General features: G+C 46.6%; 1 protein-coding gene across 3 annotated transcripts; it reads right to left on the minus strand.

The window, feature by feature from the left end:
- Positions 1–1,799: 1,799 nt before the first annotated feature.
- GPR157 (G protein-coupled receptor 157) lies at positions 1,800–16,269 on the minus strand. 3 transcript variants are annotated; one of them, XR_015260866.1, is made up of 5 exons: positions 15,227–16,269; positions 8,685–8,898; positions 6,079–6,273; positions 5,271–5,547; positions 1,800–2,635 (listed from the first exon to the last, which is right to left on the minus strand). XR_015260866.1 is itself a non-coding variant. In XM_086764694.1 (5 exons), the coding sequence occupies exons 1-4, from the start codon at positions 15,802–15,804 to the stop codon at positions 5,326–5,328; spliced, it is 1,209 nt and encodes a 402-aa protein (XP_086620820.1). In that variant the 5' UTR covers positions 15,805–16,269; the 3' UTR covers positions 1,800–2,635; positions 5,284–5,325. The 3 variants fall into 3 exon arrangements, 1 of the variants encoding a protein (XP_086620820.1); XR_015260867.1 differs by having other exon boundaries at positions 5,188–5,547; XM_086764694.1 differs by having other exon boundaries at positions 5,284–5,547.
- Positions 16,270–17,046: the final 777 nt, after the last annotated feature.

Here is a 17,046-nt window from a genome sequence, read left to right on the forward strand (position 1 = left end):
CCCCTGCTTTAGCAATGAGAAAATTAATCCTTTTCTTGCAAATAGATGGTTTGTTAAACACACAACTTGTAGGTTTTAAAGTAAAATAGGCATTGCCCAAATCCTCCTGTACTACAGAACTTCAGTTCACTCCTAGAGCCAGGGATTATCTTGCACAATTAGACTCAATTCTTGGGAAGAAGACAAAAAGGAAGAAAAGAGAGTAGGATTTTGCAACGCAAACCAGTATCAACAGCACTGATAAGTAGTATAACAGTACTGATAGTACTGGGGTGAACTCCTCGAGTTCTAACTAACTCCCGCCTGGGCAAAGAGCATGGGCAAGCACCCTCCAGCCTTTACAGCCCGTGCTCGTTATTCCACTCCATCCAGACCTGCATCCCCACGCTCCTCTACCCAACATTTTCATTGCAGGCTTGTATTTTTCTGTCCAGTCTTAAAACTTTCAGCTCCACTCCACAAGCCCTTCTCATCTTTCCAGCCTGGTTTCCTTCCAGCTCTTGTTATTTAGCAAGCTCTGCTCTTTGCAGACTTAGCTTTTCTTACTTCCCCTCCCCAGGCTCCATTCTCGTCGTCCATAACAGGCAGCCAGCACCCTCCCCACACATGCAGCTTTCTCTTTTTATGTACTTAGAACTTCTCTGTCAACTTCAAGGACTCTTAAGAGTTACTGGAAACCAGCACACAGCTCGGCTCCCTGCCCTTTGTTCTGACATCAACCCCTAGTCCCAGTGTTGGAGCATGCTGAGCACAGGAGCTCCAAGTGGCAAAGATGATGGGATGGCAATATTTAGGATAGAGAAGCAAGGACAACCCTTGATGTACAAGCTAACATTTTTCTCAAAGGCTTGCCATGCAGTCAGAAGGCAGAGTGCTGACACAAAGCACACACTGCAAGTCCCCCTGACAGGGCAGCCACAACACTGCAAGGAGCCTTCAATCATTTCTGACGCCGCAGAACAAACAAGCTTCCCTCTGCTTGCTGTCTACAGCAGCTGGACTCCTTTCCTCGCCTGCCCAGATCAACCAGTTAAATTTGAGGCACAGTAACAAACCTCAGAAAAGCAGACATCCCAGATGGGAAGCATTGTGCAACCCTAGTCACAGACATTGTTGCTCAGTCAGCTGTGACTACAGCCACGGTCCAGCACCACTTGTTGCTCATGGGGTCTTGGCTGCTTCCAGCCCTCCGAGATGGCCAACCAAGTTTGAACCTAGTCTGAAAAATGTTCATTCACAGTTTGGAATCACATGGCAACTCACAGAGCAATACTCGACTGTCAGCCTGTCCATGCCTCACGTTTTTTCCTCCCATAATGACTTGAATTTTCTCTATTTGGGCAAATCCTGGGACAGCACCAGCTCTCCCCAACATTAGTCCCACCTACCTTAGAGCCTGGCCTCATCTGGAGAAAGTGCAATTTGTAATCTCCTGATGACATAACATTTGTAATCCCACATAGCCAAGAGCCACAGCCCATAAGGGCAACAATGCCCACATAGTCCCTTCGCAGAAGTCTTTTCACAGTTCATAGCAATAAGGTCAGGAAGAACGACCTACAACAAAGCATACTGGTGAACAGGTTGCTCAAACTCACAGAAGTTTTACATTTCTACACAAATAAAAAGACAACAGGAAGAGGAACATATCTCCAAATAGGTAGAAAAGATTTGTCTTCCTGTACATGCCTTAGTCTTTATAGTAGACACAAAAGAAACCTGGAGAAACATCTTGAAACAGTTTCTCATCCCAATTGTCCAAAGTGCTGACACCCATCACAACATGCTTGAACAACATCTTGGTAAAGAAACAAAACTTTATTTTTTAAAAGTTGGAGAAAATGTTTAAAAAACAAGCAGGGGAGGAGTTGTAAATATGCTAAAACATTGTCTCCAAATAGCAAACAAAACCCATCCCTTCCCCAGCTCCGATATAACGCTCCCAAAGCGAGAACAGACTGTAACATCTGGAGTTCAGAGCATGTGCCAGGCATCACCTTGATGCTGGCAAGGGCTGTCCTTGCTGGAGGCTGGAGTAGTACATCCAGAGATCCCTGAGCACCAAGGGGGTCTGCAGAGTTCACATTTCCCCAGGAGGCAATAAGCATGCTGCCACCACAAACCCTGACGATGATGACCCCTAACCACCAAGGAGGAGGAATAAACCGTCAAGAGGAACCATCCATCACCACCACGAAACAAGCACGTTTGCACACCATTGTCCACATTCAAGTGAAGAACAGGAGCCAGTCTGGAGCTCCCTGGAAGACTTCACACATTAGGACCAAAATCCGTGCCCAGGATAGTCCTGTTCAGCAGTTACTAAAGTTTTCCTACCGCCATGATATTTGTTCACCCCAGAACTTGCAACACATTTGCCTTGTCAGACAGAAAAGCAAAACCTCAAACAATTTTTATGATCTATAGTTGAAGGAGAGGGGAAGGAAGGAAGAACACCAGGATGTTGGAGTACAGCTAAACAGTATCTTCCAGAGGATCCCCAAAGTTCAAGACCAACGCAACTGGTATCTGAATGCCAAGGAGGAGCGGGACCTCTTCTGTCTGCTCAGCCACTTCAGCGGTGCGTTTCCCCAGGGTTCAGCTCCCTCTGTGGGACTCTGGGATGATCCCGTACCTGCTCAAAATGAAGCGCAGTTAAAATCCAGGACTGCCCCATCAGGTTTGCCCTGAGCCAGGACAACAGGCTTGCTGCAGCTCAAGCTGCCAGGACATCACCTTGCAGGAGCTGAAAACAGGCGTAAGGGATCCATTCCTAAAGTACAGCCAGGTACCCCAACCTCAGCCACCTTCAGAATGATCTGAGTTAAAATTCTCAGGCCCATGCCTAACAGGGAAGAGTCCAGAGTCATTTTCAGAGACAACTGAGGCTGCAGGGAGAACTGCACTCCAGCACCGCCCTGCACTTCATGCCGGAGACTGAGGGGGACCTGCCAGGAGCAGCCAAGCACTTCTGCACACCACCTCCCTGTTACCCCATCACTGCTTATACTTCGGCTGCAGCGTTAGGAGCTACAGCCGTTTCTAAGAGCTTCTGTTGGCTGTTTTCCTGTCTCTGTCCTTGCCTACATGAGGATGACCAGAGGTTTTCCACTTGTAGCAGCACAGGTGCTAGCGCCAATAGCTGGCCTTCACAAACCAGCACGCTTCCCTGAAACCCTGCGAGCAGGAAATTTAATTCTGTCGAGCTGCACTTTCTTCCAAAAGCATTTCACAGAGCTCTGTTATGGAAAAAGGCAAACCGAGAACAAAGTCTGCTTTGATTAGGTTTTTTGGGGGAAGAGAGGGGCAGGTTGGGTTTTTTTTTTTTTTTTTAAATCTGTGATGTTTTGTTTTGTTTTACCTCAAGACAAGTTGGTGACAATTTTACTTCCTCTCTTTGGGGCTAGCTCCAAAAAACTCAACACAGTACAATGTTCAGTCTCATAAAATTTAAGATTTACTATCCTACCTTTCTGCAACAAGTTTTTAACATAGCTCTTCTTTCAAAGCCGCGTGGGATTAACATGAGCCTGAGCTACCAAGGTTGCTACTTAGCTTTTAGAAGTCTAAAAAAGCCTTTTGAAAGCAGGCAAAACCTCTTGAAGTAATTTAAGCCAGATATAAGATGCTTGCAGCTACCCTTCAGAGACTCTAGGGATGCTAAAGAGCTGAGCCCCTCTACAGCCCCATGAAATAGGCTAAGGAGCTCTTGAGGACTCCACTTTCCCATGTTTACACAGCCGGGGTACAAGGGGGCTTAAATACACTCATACAATAATAAAGTTAACGCCAAGTCTTCAATTCACGAAATAACGAGACTCACCTCTGCCTGCAGTCCCATGAGATTACTGTATCATTTAAGCCTTCTGCACTCTGTTTAAATGACTAAAATTGAACTAATAAGAGCAGCTTTTGAACAGCTGTGTGCCTGGAGCAGCGGGAGCCTGACAGCTGCCCTCTCTCCCCATGCAATTCATGAGCCTCCTGCTCTTTTTGCAAAAACTGGCTATATAAAGTAAAAAGAATTGTGAATTGATTTTTAAAAATACTTTGTTTTTTTCAAGCTTTGTGGACTGAGAGGTCACGAAACAGATGTACATGAGACAGGTCTACCCCAGAGAGCTACCATATCCACACAGAGCTTTCTTTCCAGGATGCTCAACCCTTGTTTGCTGCCTTTCAGAGACTCAAGTCCTTTTTACTGAGTGTGACCTGCTGGGTAAGTACAACTGCAGAAGTACACAGGGTTTCATACTCTTTCTGAAGCGATTGCTGTTCCCAACACATTACGGTTTACATTTACCTAAACTGCTTTAAGTTTTCACCTCTTTCAGCTGCACTGTGTTTTTAGACAGAGCGTTATCAGTATCTGCTTCACAAACAGAAGCCCACACAGTGCCCCAGCCCCAAGTGCTCTTAAATGGATTAAGTCTGACGCCCCTCTGTGTTCTGCAACTATCACTCCTGACGTCAAGTGCAAGGAAATAAGATGCTTACACAAGTAGACCAATGCAAGGACATCAGTGTCCAATCTTGTACCTGAAAAGATGAAGAGCTGTCAAGTTTTTGCTCCTACAGATTTTCTACCTAAGCTTGGATGAATCACCCTCTGTTTTCTTTGATTTTTTACAAAAATTTTTTACAATGAGAGTTGTAGAGCACTGGAACAGGTTGCCCAGAGAGGTGGTGGATGCCCCATCCCTGGAAACGTTCAAGACCAGGCTGGATGAGGCTCTGAGCAACCTGATCTAGCTGGGGATGTCCCTGCTTCTTGCAGGGGGGTTGGACTAGATGACCATTGAAGGTCCCTTCCAACTCTAACTATTCTATGATTCTATGATTCTTTTTATGCTCAGCAGCAGAGATTGCAGTGCCTTAAGTGGAATTCTTGGGGCACTAAATACATCTGAACTGTGCGCTACTGAAGAAATGTATGTGTGCATGGCATTTTACATCCAAAGGAGCCACTAATCCCTCTTCCTCAGTTTTCACTGGTGCCCTTTTCTTGTGGGCCAGACAGCACTGCAGTCTGCTTCTTCATTTTAGAGGGCTGAGTAACAGACACTACCCCAGCTCACAGGGCAGGGGAGCGGATCAGTTCTATAAATGGTTTCACCCCAAAGGAACACGATCGGGAGCTGCTCTTGAGTCAGACAGGGACTCCCCAGAGCGGCAGCAGAAACCCACCTCTGATAATTGCTTACTAATAGCTGTTCCCCACCCCTTCCATCATGAAGCTGTGCACAGGCAGGGCAGAAGGAAAGACTCACACTAGATCTTTACCAAGAAAGAAGAAATCGACACTGAGGTGTACGCAGCCCAGGCTCAGGTGCTGGAAAGCAGGGGTTTTGTCCGCTCAGGGCCTGGCACATCCTTGTTCTTGTGGGGTTCCGGGCGCTGCCAGTAGCTGTTTGATCTCTGCAAAGGCCAATCCAAGTCATCGCAGTGGCAACAGCAAATGGAGGAAAACAGCTGAGTCCGGACCACTCGCGTACAGAGGACAAACATAATACAGTTGGCACCTCCTTGGAACGTGTTACCGATTCCCTGCAAGGGCAAGACAGGAATTAACCAGTGCCGTTCCTACGGGCATCCCCCAGAGAAGAGCAAACAGCGTGTCAGACCAGCTACAGCACTGCCCAACCAACAGTCAGCAACCTCCACCTAAATGAGAAAAATAGATTCAGAAAATCAGCCGGGCACCCAAAACAAGACGAGATGGCTGCTGTGGGTTGCCCTTTCCACAGCCCGGTTCAGAGGAGAAGCAGGCTGAGCCCTGCTGAAGGACAGACACCCAGTATTTCTGGTCTGAGCCTGCTTTCCCTACAAGCAGCCTGCACTGCCCAGCACCCCTATTGCAGTTAGTCTCTGTAGCCACTAGATGCTGCTGGAACAGCAATTGCTGAGCATCCCAGCCAGGGTTTGCCAGGAAGGAGCAGATACTCTTCCAAGGCACACGGTTTTTTTACCAGTATGTGCTGCATCCTGCCACAAAAAAAAAAAATTGATATTAGGAGCAATAAAGCCCCATCTCCCTCCCAGATCCTCCTTCTGATGCATTTCCTGGCAAATACTTACATGCAGGACAACCAGGACTGAGTTCTGCACTGCAGGGGAGTTACAAAGGGTCAGAATGAATCGCACAGTGCTCCAGATGCGGAGGATGATAAAGATGACAGGGATGAGAATCAACTTCTTATCTGCTATGGAAGTGCGGGGCTGAAACGCAGGTGCTCTTGAGAGAATGGGGCGATACTCCGAGAGAGCTGCATGCTTCCATGAAGGGAGAGAAGGAAACAAAACCGTGAACTTTTAAAAAGCTACACGCACTGGACATTTAGCTCCTGGGGTTCTTTCCAAACGCAAACTCAATTTTTGCATTTTGTGGGAAGTTAACAGGCACAGAGTTATGAGCACCGGTCTTCAGATACACTCTGCCCTTGCTAACGCAAACATTCCTTCTGAAGCCAAGGAGTGGCAAATAAAGGATATCTGGCCCTTATCAGAGTCCCACTAAAGCTTTATATTAACAAACATCACTACATAGTTGCCAGGAAACCAGGTCAATAACAATGCAAAAAAACCCAGCAGTGCTCCACAGAAGAGTTTCACTGGTCCAGTGACCTGGCCCCACTGCTGGGGGCTTTACCACTTTGTAAATGCACAGCTAAGGGTTTGGCCTTGGGAAAATTCTCTTCACATATATGTATGTATGGGGAGAAGTCTGGCTCATCCTTCTCAAACTGTTCAAACTTCTGGCCTTCACCACAGCCAGCAAGTTCCACAAGGAATTCACGCCCACGTGAACCTGTCCTTCAGTACGTTTGTGTAGAGCCTGCTGCCTGATTTCTGACCGTATACTGGCAGCAATGGGCTTCCACGGGTGTGGTCAAGCCAGCAAACCTCTCCATAGCAGCACACGTAGGAAAAAATGAGGGATGCGTGCCCTGGATCAGGGTGGTTGCAGGTGAGACCTTCCTGCGGTAGAAGCTACTGGATGCATTCAGATTCCTGGGTGGGGGAGAGCAGGTCAACACAGCGCACAGAGCAGCTGCAGGGACACATGATGCTGAATACCAGGATGTTAACGTGGGTGAAGAGATTAAATCTCAGGACAGCTGCCATGCAGAAAACTGTTTCTCCTACCATTAGGGCTACGGAGCATGCACAACTTTGATGCACAGTACTCTCCTTCGCTGCAGTACTCCCAGTCCTGATGCCATACCTTCTCCAGAACAAGTATGGTAACACTCCATACTGGCTTGAGTCAAACCCCACTGAGCGCTTTCACTGCAGCTTCCCATCCCCTCCCATGGAGTCGTTTCCATTTGGAAAGCCCCTGGTACACACTCTGCATGTCTCCACTACAACAGCTACTTCTCTAAGTTCTCCTGGCTCTCAGACTGTGCAGGAACCACTACTGCAAAACCCACTTCAGCCCAAACCCAGCCCTGCCTGCCTACTGCTCTTCCTTGGAAGTGGGAGACCTCCTGGCAGTCAAAAGACTTAGTAAGCAGGCTACCAGGCTTAGCAAAATCCCTAGTGTTGCTCCAGTCAAGAAGGCCCCATGCGCTGCTGCTCCAGCCCTCAGACCCCCATTATGAGCACAGAATGAGAGCTGCCTGCCCTCAGCACGGCTCCCGTAAGAGGGTCAGGGCTGGGAGAGGGGCAGGGAGAGCAGAGCGCCCAGGAATCCCTGGCAGAGCAAGAGGGTAGGAGCCTGGCCAGGTGGAGGGTCAGATTTCCAGGCAGCCACGCTATCTTTGACAGCTGCTGGAACACAGAGTCCTGTCTGATTTATGTCAGGTGATGGTGACAGGCACTAGCAAATCCTTCCCAGCTCCCCTTTCCCAGGACCCTTAGGACAGCTTCAGACTACGTTGTTCTTCCAACTTGTCTGTGGGATCCTGCCCTAACCAGATTTGTTTATCCCTGTACTACTGCCTTATCTTCACCACAGCAAGCAGGTTGCATTTTCCAGGACACCTATCCAGATGTGGGGTTTTTTCCCCCCCCAATACAACTTAGAGAAGAAAAAAGGAATCTCTGTAGTTCCTTCTGCCACTCTCAATCTAGATTTCTCTATTATGCAAATTATGTCCAAGTTGCCTGGATTCTTTGTGTTCACAAGGAACAGCAGCAAATAAGCCTCTGAATTCCGAAGAGCTCGTAGGACAGGGTGTCTCCCTGTATTGTGTATGCAAACAGTGCCTAAGGCTATAGTGCCCAGACGCCCAAATGGGGCTTTATGCTGCTAATACAAGACAGATATTAATAAATGCAAACTACCATTAGAGATCCTAAAACGACTGAGGTTAGCTAAGTCCAGACACCAATCTCAGGCTTGGTACAAGTGGAACTGTGGAAGACTGATTAAAACTGAATTTTGTCCTTCACATCCTGTTTCAGTTCTTACTGTAGGATTTACATTTCACTCGTGTGCATCCCATAAGCCCTTAAGTTTTCAAAAGGCTTTCACATTCTTGTGCTAAGTTACTGTGTAATGATGCTTCAAGCTGCTCAACCAGGTGTACTGCTTCTCCCAGTGCTGGATGCACTTCAGCGGTACATGAAATGATTCCTGCCTGCGTAGCTGCTAAATACACAGCAAAATCTTTAGAGCATGGGAGGATATAATCACATAGCAAGTCTGTAACCTACGGTGAAAGCAGCAAAATACTCACCGCTCTATTAATGTGCTTCTTGATGAGAATGTAGAGCACCGGCAAAGTCACATAGGCCAGTATCTCCCAAACTTTCCCAGTTAACAACATCCACAAGACCCGATCCTCTGCATCCAAGTTGACCCAACACCAGCCCACGGAAACGTTGGAGGCGTCATAGCCGATCTTCTTCAGAGCAACAGCCGCCACCGTAATGCCAAGGGGGATGCCCCAGCTGAGGAAAGAACATGAAGAGCAAGGTTAAGCCAAGAACATAATACTTTTATTCCCTCCACACCTCAGGGGAAACGGGTGCCGTACTGTCTGATGGCATTCCTCATCAGACAGGATGCCAATACCTATTCCAGAACATCAACCCTCCTGCACCAGGCTGAAGAGAAGTGACTGACAAACAGGTATTTGACATTATGTGGATGTGGTCTGCAAATCCACATCCCAGGGACCCACTCTAGGAACTTGGATCCCCAGTCCTGAAGGACAGATGCAAAAATGATGTGCTACACTCTGAACCGGAACCTGGCCTGCACAGCAAGCAGTCAGGGTCCAGCGAGGTGAACAGGAGACATCCCACCTACTCTCCCTCTCCCGTTCTCTCCTGGATACAGTGAGGTTGAGGATTTGATGAGGCCAGAGCTTTGTACAAGGTGACTATCCTGTAGGACCCAGCCATTCAAGAACAAGCTGGCTAATTCACAGCTTTCAGAACACAAGCAACCAAATGCCACATTCTGATTCCTAAGTGACACTTGGCACAAAGTGCCAAGCACACAGAGAAATGCACAAGTTTATTCTGTCAGTGGGTTGGGTTTTTTGTTTTGTGTTTAAAGGGAGGTGTAATCAATATTTTGGGAGCAAAAAGATAATATCTGAAGGACAAAGGGAAAGTTTCTTCCCCAGGAAAAGCAGGGCAGTAACAGCAAAAAGCTGAAAAATGAAAAAGGAGGCATATTCACATCATTTGGAGCTGTGTTTTGACTTTGGCCTCTCTCTTGACAGGAGAGGCAAACACAGGGAAACATTTGTAAGAAAAATAACTGTGGTGACACACATGAATTAAGTCACTCAACAGCTTATGCAGCCCACAAAAAACCATGAGCAAGAACTGAAAAATTCCATGACCCCAAATGTAAAAACATTCAGCCCCTTCCTGGGTGCTGTTAACACCCAGGACTTGACAGGCGTGCCCATGACGTACAACTCACAAATTACTCCACGACTGCCCTGCATTCAGCCAAATGCCTCACCTGCCCTTCCCATATTCACCCTCAGAGAAAAGTTCTGTGGAGCCTTAAGAAGGACAAGGGGCACTTCCTCAATAAATGACACAAACGCTCAGGTTGCGCTCCCAGCACAGCTCTCCTCATCTTTCCAGACGCAAAGAAAACAAAGCCCTTACTGTATGGCTCTCATTACCTTCCAGGTTCACACTGTCTTTCACCGACAGCCTGGAGCAGCTGCAGAGAGCATGAGAAGGATCTTCCTCCTAAAATCAGTTTCACACGCATCAGACTATGTAGGCAACCAGCAGCTGGCTAGACCAGATTATCTGAAATTCCACAGCCCAACTGAAAAATCAGAGATAATCCCATGATATCTCAAAAATACCCCATTTCCCACTCTTCAATAATGTCCGGGTTCACCTTCTCACAAAACAAATGTAAATATAATGCTGTAAAAAAATTCAGAGTCAACCTTTTACTATGTTTAGAACATTTTGTTTTCAGTGTTCAGAACAGCCAGTGCTAATCCAAGCCGGTGTTGTTATTTAAGGACAGTTTGCTGCAGGAAGCCCTCCCCGTGCTATTATCAGTGCAGGCTTTCTAAAAAACATTCCAAACATCGCCACCGCCATTAAAATTTCTGCACAACTCAAGACTCATTTCGGTAAAAACGGTGATTTGCCTGAAAACAAGGATGGTAGATGCAAAGACATTCAAATTTCAGTACACTTGGAAGAACTGGCCACTGAGGTAAAGAATTCAAGAGAACTGGCATTTCCTTAAAAAACCAAACATATTAAGGCACACAAGCACAAATGAGTCCAGCACCAAGAAAAAGGAAGTTTCTTAAGAAACTAATTTGCCTAAATAATAATCTCCACAGTGACCTGAAATTGAAAGAGAATTATATGAGAGGATAAAACCAGGTCAAAATTACTAGGCATGGAACTAAAAGAGAACAGCACAAGTAGGTACAGACACAGCAAGAGAGGCAACAGTAGGAAATAACAGACCATTACGCAAGGGACTTAAAAAAATCTTCAAGGATCTAATCTAAAGGAAGATTGTGGAAGAAAACTGCCAGACAGTTAATTTTCACTGAAATAAAGTGTATTGGGATCAGATGGCTATTACAACTAAGAGCAAGGACAAAGGATTACAAACTCACAGTGAAGTCGGAAAGAACCGAGGAAGTAATCAGTCATCTCAGCCAACTTCTTCAGCTCCATTTTAGAAAACTGGAAAGGAGAACTAAGAGTAGCGATTTGATTATTCTGAAGAACCCCTAAATGACAGATTCTCAAGAACTGGAAAGTATCCATGCTTTAACCTATCTACCAGAACAGAAGAACAGCAGAATCAGAATGTTATAAACACAAGGCATGTGTAAAGACAGGAATAAAAAGGATCCAAGATAACACAAAGTCAGAAATTTTACTCCAAGCCTCCAAGACAGTGCAATTATGCAGGCTGGGCCTCTAAAAAGTAGACATGGATCTAAACACAATCGGTGTGAGAGAGAAGGGAAAGACGACTACTGCTTGCATCTCTGTAACAAGGCTGGCAAGCCCCTCTGCAAGGCAGACACAAATGTATTTACTTCCCTAATGCAGCCCCTGACAATCTATTAATAAAAATACACACGACCCAGCATACCCTTCCATGTTAACACCAGTGCTGCCGTTACACAGGGTAAGACAAGGACCCTTGAACAGCAGCGTTCAGCCCAAGCTGTATTGGTTTTCTTATCCTCAGTGTGCCTGGGTCAGATTGCTTAATACCATATTTTGATTTATGCTGCGCAGCTGCTTTTTTTTTTTTTTTTCCTCCCAGACATTCTTACAAGCAGGGAAGATTTGCAGTCACCTGCCTGCACAGGTTAGGCAACAAGTCATCCTACCAGCAAGCCTGCAGGTAGTTCCTCTGGGGACAGGAATTTTTACTCTATAAAGAGAGAAAAATCAGTCTTCTGGATATACCAGCCAACTTTAGAAAAGAGCTTCGAGCATATCTTGCAAGCAGAACTCCAGACCAAATCTACTCCAATTTAATTTTTGCTCCCTTCCTTTTATTTTTACCCACTCAAACATTAAAAGTTTGCAGTACCTAAGTACCATCGTCCTGGTACCAAGCAGAGACTCCTCCCAGAAAAGCACACAAGAATTAAAAGGCACCAGCAGTCAGGTAGCTCACACTTAGGTTGGCCTGACCTACAAGCTTTTATAAACTACATGATAAATCCAATGGGAATTTCAAATCCCCGCACCTTACAGGCAACAGTTAAGGACTTAAGTCCAGTTGTGAAATTTGGCACTGGCACTGTCACAATCATGCGTGAGGCCATTGAGGACCCAAGGGTACACTACAGCAGTACATCGAAAGATCTCCTCGTACTCCACGGACAAGCTTATATATATATATACATGGTTATAAATGTATATATAAGCACACATATATATTTATTTATATATGCACACCCATATATATTTACTTATATATATATTAAGTAAGCATTTATATGCTTATAAACATCTGCATAGCTTGATCATTAAATGCAAATACTTCAGGAGTCGACAGCAATTGCCATCAAAAGCAAAGCAAGAAACAATCCCAAAGTGGGTTCCGGTCTATTCCTCACCCTGAGTTTGGATCAACTGCTCTCACAGCAAAGATGACATTACCCAACTAAATGATACTTGCTATTCAGAAGTCCAGTACAAGTAAGGTAGCCTGGAAATTTACGCTCTGGATGCCAGAACTTACACCTTACAACTACACAAATATTTTCAAAGCTAACTGTAAGCTTGTTTTCAAAGCTCATCTGAGCTCAACAAGTTTAAAACCCAAGCAGAGCCTGTAGTTCTCTAGCAGCAGAATAGCTGGATGTGTTACTACACGAATCCATAAGGAACAAACCTGTTGGACAGGTTTGATCCAGTGTGACATCCTAATTTTCCTGAAGAGAAAATCTCAGGCACTGACTTCCAACATATATTTAGTCAGCTCCACTCAGCTAAAGAACAGTCTCTGGTTATACTCAACAGTTACAAAGTATTTGTCTTTACAAACACTTGCCCCTTGTGAGTAACTGCTTGTGAAGAATAGGAAACATGCATGACAAAACTCCATCCTGCCTTGAACCCCTTCCAGAAGGAGCTCTCAAAAGGACTCTTCACACAATGGTTGCTGCATGACTGCATTAGCAACCTATAAAGTGGAAAAGGGGAAAAAAAATTCCCAGGTTCTTGCCTAGACAAAAACACTGGAAAATTATCTTTAAACCCTTAAAACACCATCTGCCCTTTGTCATCTTTCCTTTTGCCCGAGACAGGTCTCCCTCACCTACCTTCTGCAATTCAGGTATGTACTAGGATCTTTTCATAACTGTTGCAAAAGTTCCTATCTGCCTGGTACTGAAAGATTTTTAAGCTAAAAGCACCACAGACAGTCGGTAGGACTCTGAAACACTGAAAAGTGCAAAGGGAAGCCATCTCCAAGCATTATATCCAGAATTTGGTTTCATGATTGAGTTCTCAGGTAATGACAAAAGTGCAGGGAAGGAAAAGAGGAAGATGTGTCACAAAGGGATGGGCAGAGAACAGGTCCTCACTTGTTTTCTCTCGCTTTTCATACAGATTATAAAGCAGGAAGAAGCTTTAAATGCTGGCTTGGCACAGAATGGGAGTAATTTACGAAGCAGGACCTGGTTGTAGATCTTCAGTGAAAACTATCTTGCCCTTTAAACCGAGCAAGCGGAGCTAGTCAATATCAAGAGCAGAAAGGGACATTTTATTTTTACTACAAAGATTTGAAAATAAACCTAAAAATTCACCCAGAGAAAGTCCAGGTTGAACACTGCCTCCCTCTCTGTCGCAGGGTTACAGCAATCTTTCAGGATTTTTACTGTTCTAGAAGAACACACGGATTATGGCCAACACGATTTCAGTGAACCCACCTGTTTCTGCATTTCGTAGCTGATGAGGCTGAGAAGTGTTAAACCGGATGGAGAAGTTAAAGTACAGACAAAGATCACACAACAAGTGATTAGCAGACAGGAAAATTACAAACAGGCCAGACTCGCATCAGCTCTTTGATGCAGCCTGATGTAGACAGCCTACCTATCAACAAGTCCAACTCCTTTTTTCTGTTCCTTAAACAACATGTGGCTCCTTACCAGCACTCTGTCCTCTCCATAATTCTTACAGTGCAATTCTCTATTCACTTGAAATTAAATAATCTAACAAACTCCACTGTCTCACTGCATCTCGTTTTAACTTCGCCACAGGCTTCCTCACATGCAGACTTTGCTGTCAAGCAATAATTAGAACAAGTAGGAAAGGAATTAAAGTTCTTCCCTGATGTCTTCCTCCAGCCCACCTTTACTCAGACTCGACTCTAATTTGATCGTCTCCCAAATAATGCTGTTTGAAAATAAAAAGTGACAAATATTTGACAAGGAAACCAAAGAAAATTCAGTACTTGCCCTGATGGCTTTTTTTTTTTTTTTAACCAGATCATTCCTCTTATAATTGATTGCAAAAGCTTGGCAGCGCAGAGTTCTAAAGGATCACTGTTTTGCTCAGCGTGGAGGTAGCACATGATTCCTCAAGCTCAAATTGCATAATGAAAGCTTGTACTAAACACGATGTGGAAAATAAGCTCCCTAAATAGCAGAAACTGAGACATAAAGCTACACTGTGGTCTGTTTTGTCTTGCTTTCAATCAAACATGCCAAAACAACCTTCAGAATGCTTTTCTAGCAGCCACCTTACTACATTCTCCTACAAGCACTGAATTACAGCAGCCTGGCTGGGGAAAGGGGAAGGAGACCAGCCGCAGACCAGGCTGACCCTGGGAAGTCAGCGACGCGTGGAGACAGATCGCAAACACAGGCGTTCTGGCAGCAGCAGACCGGTACCGCAAACACGGTGATAGTGTTTGTGATAGTTTTGTGATAGCATTTCTAGGATGTCAGAGTAGATTGTGGAGGGAAAGCAGAAGCTGAGATTTTTTAGAGCCATGACAGAGATTTTTCTATGTGACCTTAAGCAAATAACTTCTACTTTTTCCACGTCTCCATTTAATCACTTGGGGATGAGGGGGGACATAAGCAGAGGTGTTTAGTTACAAGACCGCAAAACCCCTGTTTAAAAGGAACTTGAGAAGGGCACGCCACCCTTAAGAAAAGAGAGGGTGACTCCAGCAGCCATCCAAGCGCTTCCCCACGGAGCAGAGCGTGCGGCACGCAGTCGCGGTGGCCCCCCGGCCCCAGGGTGGGTGCCACCGGATCCCCACCTGCCGCTCGCACCGGACGGCACCCACCTCACGACGTGGAAGCCGTAGAGCAAGCCCGTGCCCGTGGGCGAGCCCCTCACAATGGTGATGTAGAGGTAAAGGGCAATGGCCATGGTCCAGAAGAAGGAGCTGGTGTTGGAGAAGGTGGACAGGGCACCCTGCAGCACGCAGTCCCACGAGGTCCTGTCGAAGTCCTGTAGCACCCCGTAGAAGTAGGAGAGGGCCGAGAGGAGGTCTGCCAGCGACAGGTAGAGCAGGAGCTGGCGGGGCCGCGTCCGCAGCTCCGGCCACAGGGCATGGGTGCAGACCAGGAGGCTGGAACCCAGGAAGGACAGCACACAGGAGATCAGCACGACGACCCGCTCCGAGGTGTACAGCTCCGTCGGGGGCAAGGGCCCGGGCATGCTGGAGACGGCGGCAGGGCAGGGGAGCGGTCCCGGGCGGGAAAGCAAAGGCGGGAAGGGAGGTGAACGCCCCGCCGCGGTGCGGGGCAGAGCGGGACGGCAGCGGGGGGCCGGGCAGGGGAAGGGCCCGGGACAGCGAGGGCAGGAGCCAGTCCCGGCAGCGGAGCGGGGCTGCGGGACCCGGCCCGCCCCTGCCGTCATGTGAGCCCCGGGGCCGGCCCCGGCAGCCGAGCCGCCCCCCACCCACCGCCCCCGGGCCGCTTCCCTAGGGAACCCCGGCGGGATCCCAGCAGCCGGCTGGGACTGCGGGGCCACCCACGGCAGGGCCCGTGGGGAAAACCTGCCGCCTCCCCCACGGCCCAGAAACCACCTCCTTGAAATCAAAACCTGCGCCGAGACTGGTGCGGCCTGAGAGGAGGAACCGATTCAGGAACAAACGCAATGCTCCCCCGGCCCTTCACCCTCCCGGGCGGCACCGACATCGCCTCTGCCTTCCACGGTCCTTGCTCTGAAGCCCGCCAGCACCTGTGAAGCAGAAAACGATAGGCAGGCACAAGGAAGCATTCACCCCCAGGTTAAACAGATTTTACGTTTCTGTTGGGAATAAAGTGGGTTTCCCCTCGCCTCCTTCAAAGAGCTGACAAGTTGGAAACATGTCCTTGTTTGCTTCCACACAGACCTCGTGGTACCTTTGATTTGGAGAGTGATGGGCTCAGTTTGCAAAGGTGACGGTTGTTGTTTCAGGTGTCTCCTCTCCAGTAGCTTAATCATTTCCTAGCTCCCTAGCAGTGAAAGATCACTGCCAAACTCACCCTTTTGAATAAGGTTTATTCTGGCCTGTAAAACCAGGTGCCTTATCACCCAAACCAAGCTTCTCTCAGCACGCTGAAGCCATCTAACACATCCAAGAACACACATCTGACAAGTATCTTAAACATCACAAATTATCCGTGTTTGCATTTTACTCTCGGCTGGGATGTCCTTTCAGTTTTACACTCCCATCTTCCTAATTGAGAAGGGGTTTGTCTCAACATTTTAAATCACTTTTTACCAGTCTTGTGTTTAGAACACACCATTTTACAAATAAGTTTTTCAGGATAACTAATATTTAATTGAACTCTATTTTTGCACTATTGCCACTGTACTAAAAAAAAAAACCTCAAACAACTGCGTTTTTGAAAAAATAAACTCGCATTCCCCTCAGATGTATAAGAGGGCCACTACTACTTACACAGTTTTAAGAGCAGGTTTTCCTATGTTTCCACTGCAGCAATTTCTTCTGGTGCTACTCTGCTGCACAACTCTATTCAAAACCCACAGCCAGTTCCACTGCCTCCTCAAGCTTTTCGTTATCTTCATCTGGTTTTGACTTCTAAGTTCAAATTCAATTTTCTAATGAATCCTGGAAGTCCTTGGGGCTACATCAGTTTTTCAGGATAAGTC

This window comes from Chlamydotis macqueenii, chromosome 21 (assembly GCF_036417535.1).
Source record: "Chlamydotis macqueenii isolate bChlMac1 chromosome 21, bChlMac1.mat, whole genome shotgun sequence".
In the NCBI taxonomy this organism is placed as follows: domain Eukaryota; kingdom Metazoa; phylum Chordata; class Aves; order Otidiformes; family Otididae; genus Chlamydotis; species Chlamydotis macqueenii.

Excerpts from the sequence above, each read along its gene's own strand:
- GPR157 (XM_086764694.1), bottom strand. The coding sequence starts at position 15,804 with ATGACGGCAGGGGCGGGCCGGGTCCCGCAGCCCCGCTCCGCTGCCGGG. Across the intron at positions 8,899-15,226 it reads TACGGCTTCCACGTCGTGAG|CTGGGGCATCCCCCTTGGCA; the intron begins GTGGGTGCCGTC and ends TTCTTTCCTCAG. Across the intron at positions 6,274-8,684 it reads AGAAGCACATTAATAGAGCG|CATGCAGCTCTCTCGGAGTA; the intron begins GTGAGTATTTTG and ends CCTTCATGGAAG.